At 42.1% G+C, this 11,433-nt stretch overlaps 1 protein-coding gene across 1 annotated transcript in view; it reads left to right on the forward strand.

The window, feature by feature from the left end:
* The first annotated feature begins 1,646 nt into the window (after nt 1-1,646).
* LOC122555226 (potassium/sodium hyperpolarization-activated cyclic nucleotide-gated channel 1-like) overlaps nt 1,647-11,433 on the forward strand; it is a 109,685-nt gene continuing 99,898 nt past the window's right edge. The window contains exon 1 of the mRNA XM_043701001.1: nt 1,647-2,240. Coding sequence (XP_043556936.1) covers nt 1,735-2,240 — 506 coding nt within the window. The 5' untranslated portion in view covers nt 1,647-1,734. The remainder of the gene's footprint in view (nt 2,241-11,433) is intronic.

Consider the following 11,433-nt stretch of genomic DNA (forward strand, 5'->3'; position numbering starts at 1 on the left):
GTGAAGAAGAGATTTACAAGGATGTTGCCAGGGCTGGAGAATTTCAATTTTATGGGGAGATTGGATAGACAGGGATTGTTTTCTGTAGAGAAGAGGATATTGAGAGGGGACATGATTGAGATGTATAAAATTTATGAGTGGCATTGATGAAGAGACATAGATTTAAGAGGAAGATTATTTAGAGGAGATGACCTTTTCACCCAGAGGATGCTGTGAATCTGGAATTCACTGACTCAGGGCAAAAGGGGTAGAAACCCTCATAATATTTAAGAAGTATTTAAATGTGCACTTGTGATGCCAAGGCATACGAGGCTATGGGCCAAGAGCTGAAAAATGTGATTAGAGCAGTTAGGTTCTTGTTTTTGACTAGCATGGATGCAATGAAATACCTTTTTCTGTGTTGTACATTGCTGTGACTCGAGTTCCAATAACTTAATTTTGTCTCAAATGATTATTTCTGAAAGCCCTCCTAACAGTTTTAAATATACTGGCCTGTATCCATCTTGACTTGAACACCTGGACTTTTGACAATACATGAAATGGTACCTTATCACATAGGTAATACCTGTATGTCATGAAGTTACACTGAATTACGATGAGCTGAATTTAATGTGTTGAATAAAAAAGTGATTAAACTCTCTGTATTTACCTGTTTTCGTGGAACACCATGAAAATTGTCCCAGTTCGGAAAGTTAACCAACCTATTTTATCTTCAAAATCCTATCATTCCCCACTTGCTTTCTCTCGATAACTGCAGTTAAAAAGTACCATGCTGACTATGATCTGTCTTTTTTAGAACGCGTTCCAGTGTCTTTTTAAAAAGCCCGCCACCTGTGGCCGTTGGGCTCGAGCGGCGAGTAAATAAAATGTCCTGACAGCCGAGCGCACGCGCAGAAAACCAAAGTGGCATAGGAGAAGGCAGAGGACAAAAATATGTCCAGGAATCCTGAGGAGAGTGTGTCGACAACAAAAAGGGTTAAGTTACAGGGGCAGGATGCGGGAAGCATTGAGGATGGAGATACCGAGAGTGAAAATGCAGGGACTGACGGAGATGGTCAGACAGTGGAGGGTGAAAGTGCAGGAGTTGATGCAGGTGGTCAGAGATTAGAGGGAGACAATGCAGAAATTGATGGAAAGAGTCAAAGAGTGGATCGTGAAAATGCAGACATTTCTGGAGGTGGTCAGAGAGTGGAGGGTGAAAATGCAGACATTGATGGAAGTGGTCAGAGGGTGGAGGGTGAAAATGCAGACATTGATGGAAGTGGTCCGAGGGTGGAGGGTGAAAATGCAGACATTGATGGAAGCGGTCAGAGGGTGGAGGGTGAAAATGCAGACATTGATGGAAGTGGTCAGAGGGTGGAGGGTGAAAATGCAGACATTGATGGAGGTGGTCAGAGAGTGGAGGGTGAAAATGCAGGAATTGATGGAGGTGGTCAGAGCGTGGAGGGTGAAAATGCAGGAACTGATGCAGATGGTCAGAGAGTAAAAGAAGTCAATGCAGGAATTGATGGAAATAGTCAAAGAATGAAGGGTGAAAATGCAGACATTGATGGAGATGGTCAGAAGATGGAGGGTGAACATGCAGGAATTGATGCAGATGGTCTGAGAGCGGAGGGTGAAAATGCAGGAATTGGTGGAGGTAGTCAAAGAGCTGAGGGTGAAAAGGCAGGAGTTGTCGCAGGTGGTCAGAGAGAGGAAGGTGACGATGCAGGAATTGATGGAGGTAGTCAAAGAATGGAGGGTGAAAGTGCAGGAATTGATGAAGGTGGTGAGCAAGTGGAGAATGATGACGCAGGAAAGGATGAAAATGATCAGGAAATGGAAGATGTGGGAAAGAATGAAGGTGAAGATCAACTAGATCTCGAAGGCGAACGTAGTCAGGGCGAGGAGCAGGTGACCGGAAATGACAGCGAAACAGAAGCCAAAGTAAAAATAATTCACAGTAGTTTGGTCGTTGACGAAGAGATGATTAAAATAGAAAAAATAGATACCCCTTTAGACAGATCTGAATCAATCTGTGTAGACGTTTTGAATGATGAGAAACAGATTAAAACAGCCGTGTTAACGCGTATTCGACGGAGACTACTTAGATCGTTTAGAAAACTTAAAGAGCGCCTACAACAACCTCAAATAAATAGACTGACTCTCTATATTTTTGGCAGTGAAGACGCTGTTCTGAAGGAATGTGAGCGCGCCAAAAATGTAGATACTTTCGTCATTCACCCTTACAGTACACTCAGGTAAATATCTATAATCTGCCCCATTATGATTCAAACCAATGCATATGTGCTGGTTAGTTTTTGATCTTGGTACAAAATGTTGATTTCAGAATATCAATCACACACGAATGTAATTTAGAATAATGCTTCAAATTGGCCAGAAAAACAAAACTGGAACCCCTCTATTGAAACTGTCTGTTATTTTGTCTGGTCGGGATTAAATGTTTTCAGAATTGTCACCTGCTTCAACTAGCAACAACATTAGATTTATTGATGCAAAAGTAGATTTCAATAAAATACTTCTAAAGAAATAGCTCCTGCTGCTTCTGTGAAAATAAGATTCAGGAAACCTAGTCATTTATCACATTGCTGTTGTGTTATTTTAGTTGACACCTTTCCTACATTTCACCTTCTGAAATGTACTTAGTAGTTAAATAATATTGTGAGAGTTTACTACTAGGAAAAAATAACTGCAAAATTGAGTATCGCAGTGCCCATCTTGCCAGACTATGGGCTTATTTGTTCATCCTAAGCATTGAATTGCATTTCACATTGCCAGTAGTTTTCCTGGCATGTCCTACAATTCTCATATTCCTCCTTTCATAACATTTCTCTGGACTATATATCACCTAAGTACCCAATTTAGCCAATTAGCCTGTAGATGTGATTGCTTTGTTGTGTGTGTCACTATCCAGACCTTGGTCTACCCATGTCACACTCTACCTCAGAACCTTTAACACCTTTGTGATACGGGGTGTTACGTTTACTTCAATCTGTTGCTCATAATCTGAGATTTCTTAATTAATCAAGATTAATCAAGAGGAATGAATGTTTGACAAGATGCTATCTTGCCATCATGATCTGTTCCCTGACATGGACTTTTCTACTCTTTCACAGTAAATGTTAAACAGGTTAGAGATCCCCTAGTGGAGCGCAGTAACAAAACTTATAAGTAAAATTTATGAAAATGAAATCAAAATACCAGGAGTGATGATGCACCCTAGCCCCTTATGGGGCCCATTGGTCCCTTAAGTTTTCTATTTTGCTGATGGATTCTGCATACTCTTTTTGCAGACTATGGCCTTTCTTTTTCCTGCTGTCTTCTCATTTGTAGCCCATTTTATTTTCTGAATTGAATTCTGCCTTAGATGTTCTTAGGGAATGAAATTATCATCCTTGCCTGATGTGGCTTACATGTGACACCAGCCCCACAGCAATGTGGTTGACTCTTTAACTGCCTTCTGGGCAATTAGGGAAGTGCTGAACTAGCCAGTGACACCCATATCCCATGAAAATAAAAGAAAGGGACAATTCCTTGAATTGAATTACATGGCTTCCTGCTTCCATTCCCTTTGTGACATATGTCTCCCATGGAAACATGTTAGTTCTCCAACATGTCAATTCTCCTTTTGACAGGAGTGCTTTTCCCTTGTGACAGTTGCAAGCTGTCTTTGAGAAATGCAGATAAACTGTAGGTTGTACTAGCCACAGATGCACCGGGATCCCTACAGTCAAACAACAGGTGATTTAATGCCGAGTCAAATGAGCTAATTATTCTGATAGCAGGCAGAGTGAAGCTTGACTGCTGTAATATCTCAAACAGTTGGAACGTTATGACACACCATGAGCCCTGAGTCTAAAAACATGTGCCCTTACAGTCAAAAGATTAGACAAAAATATCAAGGCATTGATGTTTTCATGTTTAGCTTGACATGTCCATGCAATTTTTAGATATGCCAAATATTCAGAATGAAAGCTATGGTTGAAAGAATTTATGTATATTTAAAAATCTGTGGAAGTGCACCACAAAGAAAATGTAAATGCTGAAAATCTGAAACAAAAGCCCAGTTGTTGGAAACACACAGTGACTCAGTAAGCATGTTTCTTTTATTCATTCACGTGAAATGGGCATCCTTGGTTGGGCCTATTTCTAGTTGCTCTTGAGAAGGTGGGGGTAAGCTGCCTTCTTGAACCACTACAGTCCATTTGCTGTCAGTAGATCCACAATGCTATTAGGGAGAGAGTACTAGGTTTTTGACCAAGTGACACTGAGGAATAGTGAGATATTTCCAAGTCAGGTTGGTGACTGGCTTGGAGAGGAGCTCGTAGATAGTTGTGTTTTCTTGTATATGCTGCTCTTGACCTTCTAGATAATAGTGGTCGTGGGTTTGAAATATGCTGTCTAAGAGGGCTTGGTGAATTTCTGCTGTGCATTTTGTTAATGGTATGTACTGGTGCTACTTGAGTGACAGTGGTGGAGGAAGTGAATATCTGTAGGTGTGGTGCCAGTCAAGTAGTTTTGACCTGAATTGCATTAAACGTCTGGAGTATTGTTGGAACTTCAATCACCCAAGCAAAAAGTGGGGAATATTCTAACACATTCCAGTCTTGTGCCTTCTTGTTGGCTTTGAGGAGTCAGGAGTTGAATTACTTACTGTAGGATTCGTAACCTCTGACCTGTTCTTTTAGCCACTGTGTTTATATGGTTAGCTCAATTCAGTTTCTGCTTAATGGCAATCACCAGCAAACACCCCTATTTCTGAACTTATACGGAAGGAAAGGTCATTGATGAAGTAGTTGAAAGCTGAGATAAAGCCAAAGACCCTACCCTGAGGAAAGCCTGCAGCAATGTCCTGGAATTGAGATGACTGACCTCTAACAATTACAACTGATGGTGCCAGGTATGACTGCAAAAGTAAAGTGCTTTCCCTGATCCACTGATTTCAGTATTCTTCAGGCTCCTTGATGCCACACCTTGTCAAATGCAGTCTTGATGTCAAGGACAGTCACTCTCACCTCAGCTCTTTTGTTCATTTAGGAATCAAGGCTATAATGCGGTCAGGAGTTGAGTGTCTCAGTCAGAACCCAAATTGAACAGGCTATTGCAAAGCACATGCTGCTTGATAGCACTATTGGTGACATCTTCCATCACTTTACTCATGAACAAAAGTCGACTGATGGTATGCTAATTGGCTGGGTTGGACTTTTTGTGTACAAGACATACCTGGGCAATTTTCCAATTTATTGGGTAGATGCCAATATTGCAGCTGTTCTGGAACAGCTTTGCTAGGAATGTGCCGAGTTCTGGAGCATATGTCTTCAGTACTATTACCTTTTGTTGTCAGGCCCCATGGCCATTGCAGTTCCAGTACCTCCGACCATTTTTTGATGTCATGTGAAGTTAATCAAATTGGCTGAAGACAGGCAACTGTGATGCTTGGGTCCTCGGAGGAGTCTTAGATGTGTCATATAATCAGCACTTTGGCTGAAGATTGTTGCAAATGCTTTTTAACATTCTCTTTTTGCTTTTTTGCTTCTGTCTTTACGAAAGAAACGAACTTTGTAGTGAATGAAACCTTTGAAAAGTAGGTGTGCATGCTGGAATGGATAGAGATAGAGGAAGCTGATGTGCTGAAAATTTTGTCAAACATTAAGATTGACAAGTCGCCAGGCCCGGACCAGATTTGTCCTCGGCTGCTTTGGGAAACGAGAAATGCAATTGCTTCACCCCTTGCGAAGATCTTTGCATCCTTGCTTTCCACTGGAGTCATACCTGAGGACTGGAGAGAGGCAAATGTAATTCCTCTCTTCAAGAAAGGAAATAGGGAAATCCCCAGCAATTACAGACCAGTACGTCTCACGTCTGTTTCTGCAAGGTATTAGAAAGGATTCTGAGGGATAGGATTTATGACCATCTGGAAGAGCGTGGCTTGATTAAATGCAGTCAACACGGCTTTGTGAGGGGCAGGTCATGCCTCACAAACCATATCGAGTTCTTTGAGGAACCATATCGAGTGATTAGAAACGTTGATGAGGGTCGAGCTGTAGATGTGGTGTCTCTGGACTTCAGCAAGACATTTGATAAGGTTCCCCATGGTAGGCTCATTCAGAAGGTCAGGAAGAATGGGATACAGGGGAACTTAGCTGTCTGGTTACAGAATTGGCTGGCCAACAGAAGACAGCGAGTGGTAGTAGAAGGAAAATATTCTGCCTGGAAGTCTGTGGTGAAATTTGAAAGCTGAGTACAGGGTTAAGGATAGGATTCTTGGCAGTGTGGAGGAACAGAGGGATCTTGGTGTGCAGGTACATAGATCCCTTAAAATGGCCACCCAAGTGGACAGGGTTGTTAAGAAAGCATATGGTGTTTTGGCTTTCATTAACAGGGGGATTGAGTTTAAGAGTCGTGAGATCTTGTTGCAGCTCTATAAAACTTTGGTTAGACTGCACTTGGAATACTGAGTCCAGTTCTGGTCGCCTTATTATAGGAAAGATGTGGATGCTTCCGAGAGGGTTCAGAGGAGGTTTACCAGGATGTTGCCTGGACTGGAGGGCTTGTCTTATGAAGAGAGGTTGACTGAGCTCGGACGTTTTTCATTGGAGAAAAGGAGGAGGAGAGGGGACCGAATTGAGGTATACAAGATAATGAGAAGCATAGATAGAGTCGATAGCCAGAGACTATTTCCCAGGGCAGAAATAGCTAACATGAGGGTTCATAGTTTTAAGCTGGTTGGAGGAAAGTATAGAGGGGATGTCAGAGGCGGGTTCTTTACACAGAGAATTGTGAGAGCACGGAATGCGTGCCAGCAGCAATTGTGGAAGCAAGGTCATTGGGGACATTTAAGAGACTGCTGGACATGCATATGATCACAGAGGTTTGCGGATGCATACATGAGGATCAATGGTCGGCACAACATTGTGGGCTGAAGGGCCTGTTCTGTGCTGTACTGTTCTATGCTCTATGCATCAGATCTACTAAAATCCAACACCTTGCATTTTTCTGGATTAAACTCCATCTGCCACTTCTCAGATTGCCAAGTCTACAGCCTATCTATATCCTGCTGTATCCTCTGCAATCCTCCTAACTACCCACAGCTTTACCAATCTTTGTGTCATCTACAGACTTACTAATCAGGCCACCTACAGTCTCCTCCAAACCATTTATATATGTTAGTAACAACAGGGCTTCTAGCACTTTTCCTTGCAGAATACCACTGGTCACAGATCTCCAGTCTGAAAACAGTGTTCCACCACAACTCTCTGTCATCTATGACTAAGCCAGTTCCTTATCCATTTTACCAGCTCATCATGGATCTTATGTGATAAGACCTTTTGTATCAGCATTCTATGAGTGACCTTGTCAAAGGTCTTGCCAAAGACCATATCGACACCATATACCACCCTGCCCACATCAAATATCTTTGTCACTTCCTCAAAAATCTTAATCAAGTTTGTGAGACACTACCTCCTCTGCACAAAGTCATGCTACCTATCAATAATAAGTCCAGTTTGTTTTTCAAATGTGAGTAATTCCTGTCCCTAAGGATCTTCTCCATTAATTTCCATATCACTGACCAAAGACTTACTACTCTGTAATTTCCTGGATTATCCCTTTTTGCCGTCCTTAAACAAAGGAATAACATTGGCTATTCTCCAAACCTCTGGGACCTCTTCTGTGACTAAAGAAGATACAAAGATTTCGTACAAGGCCCCAGCAATTTCCTCAACTGCCTTTCTCACCATTCTGGGGGAGATCCCATCAGGTCCTGAGAACTTGTCTATCTTAATGCTTTTCAAAACACCCAACAGCTTTCTTATATTCATATGCTCCAGAATATTAACATACTCCTCCCGAGACTCACCATCCACCATGCCCTTTGTGAATACCAATGCACAGTATTCATCAAGGATCTCACCTATCACCGGTGGCTGCATGCATAAATTCTCTCTTTTGACCTTGAGTGGTCCTATCCTTTCTCTAGCTCCCCTCTTGCTTCTTATATATGTATAACAGTGCCTTTGGACTTTTCTTAAGGTTCAGCAAGTGTCAGTGGCTGGGGAAGAGTTGGAGTTTATGATGTGGATGTAGAGTTTGTGGCCCATTTCAAAGTTGAGAGATGGAAGAAACTGCAACTCACCCAAGACTATATCAGACAAACATTTACATAACAAAAGCAGTGGATAAGTTGGGAGAAATGGTGGGGAGATATGGCTGGATGACATCAGTAAAAACGTCCCATGACTGTGATTAAAGTTGCTAAGGACATTTATGTAGGTGATAAAGAGGAAATAGTTATGGTTTGATTCTTAGGGGATTCTAGAGCTAACGGTATTGCTAAAGGTGCTCTTGCTATGACTGAGAAAGTAAATATTGGCTTGAAAGATTTACTTAAGAAAGAACACCAGGTCGTTGTTGTGGATGTAACTATTAGAACGGACCTTCAGATCAACTTGCTTGAATCAGCATGGGAAGAAAAGATAAACAAGTATAAACATCTAGGAAAAAGTGTCATCTGCAAACTTGCTAATCAGACCACCTATACCATCCTCTAAATCATTTATGTATATTACAAACAACAGTGGTCCCAGCACGGATCCCTATGGAACACCACTTGTCACAGTTCTCCATTTTGAGAAACTCCCTTCCACTACTGCTCTCTGTTTTATGTTTCCCAGCTAGTTCTTTATCCATCTAACTAGTACACCCTGGATCCATGCGAGTTCACTTTCTCCAACAGCCTACTGTTGTGTATGAAACCTCGGGAAAAGAACCTGAGATGCAATTCGCACACACCAACTTCTGCAAACGGTTAAAGTTTATTAAAGTTTGTACAAGCTAGGTGACCCTTTTGACCCTCTTTTCCGGTGTGCAAAGTTGAGTCAAAGAGGCCCCGAACAAAGAAGCACATATCCTTTATACAGGTCAGTTCGTAATGCTTACAGATACCTGGCCTCTTTCCCCGCCCCCCCCTCAATAATCACTTGTTATCCCAGGTACAATGAGGATAAGATCATCCTTGGAGATCATGGAAATGTAAAATGTAAATGCCTTAATCCTGGGGAATCGTTATGCAGACGATTTCCTGACTCAGTGACTCCCCAAGCCAATGTAGGTGTGATATATCCTACCCTTGGGGGATGGCTATGAAAGCGTTTCTGAATGGAAGGCACTGAATGACAGTTCAATTTAATAATACTAGGGGAGTAGTAGCAAATGGCTGTTTAAATGGAGTGGGAGTCATCCACGTTCCTGCATGAATGTCGACCCCACCCATTCCAGAGTGTTCAGTCAGTGCAGTTTAACCCTTTAATGTCCAAACAGATAGGCGCATTTAATCTTTTAACATTGTACTACCCTGGGAACCCCATTAAACGCTTTATTGAAGTTGATGTATATAACATTTACAGCCTTTCCCTCATCAATCAACTTTGTCACTTCCTCAAATAATTCCAATAAGTTAGTAAAACATGATCTTCCCTGCACAAAACCGTGTTGCCTATCACCGATAAACCCATTTTCTTCCAAATGGGAATAGATCCTATCCCTCAGTATCTTCTCCAGCAGCTTCCCCACAACTGATGTCAGGCTCACTGGTCTATAATTACCTGGACTATGCTTTCTACCCTTCTTAAACAAGGGAACAATATGAGCAATTCTGCAGTTCTCCAGTTTCAGCTGTTAAGGCCCCAGCTATTTCCTTTCTTGCTTCCCACAGTAACCTGGGATAGATCCCATCCAGACCTAGGGATTTGTTTCCCTTATGCCAACTTACCCTAGAGTAATCAAACATCTATCCCTAACTTCAATGTCCGTCATGTCTCTCTCCTCGGGGAATACCAATGCAAAGTACTCGTTAAGAATCTCACCCATTTTCTCTGACTCCACGCATAACTTTCCTCCTTTGTCTTTGAGAGGGCCAACCCGTTCTCTAATTACCCTCTTGCTCCTTATATACGAATAAAATGCTTTGGGGTTTTCCTTAACCCGGTTTGCTAATGATATAACCCTTTTTAACCCTCTTAGTTCATCATTTCAGATTGGTCCTATATTCCCAATATTCGTCCAAAGCTTCATGTGTCTTTAGTTCCCTAGACCTTCTAAATGCTTCCTTTTTCCTCTTAGCTAGTCTCCCAATTTCACCTGTCATCCATGGTTCCCTAATCTTGTCATTTCTATCCCTCAGTTTCATAGGGACATGTCTCTCCCGCACTCTAATCATCCTCTTTTTAAAAGCCTCCCACATATCAAATGTGGATTTATTTTCAAACAGCTTCTTCCAATCTACATTCACAAACCTCTACCAAATTTTGGTATAGCTGGCCTTCCCCCATTGGATAAATAGACAAAGTCTCTTCCCTGGGGTGGGGGGAGTCCAGAGTTAGAGGGCATAGGTTTAGGGTGAAGGGGAATGATATAAAAGAGACCTAAGGGGCAACTGTTTCACGTAGAGGGTGGTACCTGTATGGAATGAGCTGCCAGAGGAAATAGTGGAGGCTAGTACAATTTCAAAATTTAAAAGGCATCTGGATGGGTATATGTATAGGAACGGCTTGGAGGGATATGGGCTGGGTGCTGGCAGGTGGGACAAGATTGGGTTAGGATATCTGGTCAGCATGGATGAGTTGGATCGAAGGGTCTGTTTCTGTGCTCAATGACTCTATGACCACTCTTCTTTGTCCATGAGTGTTCTAAAACTTAGGGAAATAGAACTAGTCTGACTGAAGATTGGGATATAGACAAACTCTGACCTCACACCTTTAATGCATTGTCTGAGCTGAGATGTTACCTTTTGTTATAAAACCTTAGGTTATCTCGAGAAGGTGACTTAAAAGAAGTTCTGGGATTTACATATTAATGAATCGAATCTGCAACCTATTTTAAAAGACTCACCGGTGAGTCTGACATCGGTGATGGGCATGTTATAGAGTCATAGAGATGTACAGCATGGAAACAGAACCTTTTGGTCTAACCTGTCCATGCTGACCAGATATCCCAACCCAAAATAGTCCCACCAGCCAGCACCTGGCCCATATCCCTCCAAACCCTTCCTATTCATATACCCATCCAAATGCCTCTTAAATGTTGCAATTGTACAAGCCTCCACCACATCCTCTGGCAGCTAATTCCTTATACGTACCTTCCAGTTCTGGACTCCCCAGGGAAAAGACTTTGTCTATTTATCCTATCCATGCCCTCATAATTTTGTAAACCTCTATAAGGTCACCCCTCAGCCTCCGACGCTCCAGGGAAAACAGCCCCAGTCTGTTCAGCCTCTCCCTATAGCTCAAATCCTCTAACCCTGGCAACATCCTTGTAAATCTTTTCTGAACCCTTTCAAATTTCACAACATCTTTCCGATAGGAAGAAGACCAGAATTGCACGCAATATTCCAACCAATGTCCTGTACAGCCGCAACATGACCTCCCAACTCCTGTA

Source organism: Chiloscyllium plagiosum, chromosome 12, assembly GCF_004010195.1.
Source record: "Chiloscyllium plagiosum isolate BGI_BamShark_2017 chromosome 12, ASM401019v2, whole genome shotgun sequence".
NCBI classification, from domain to species: Eukaryota; Metazoa; Chordata; class Chondrichthyes; order Orectolobiformes; family Hemiscylliidae; genus Chiloscyllium; species Chiloscyllium plagiosum.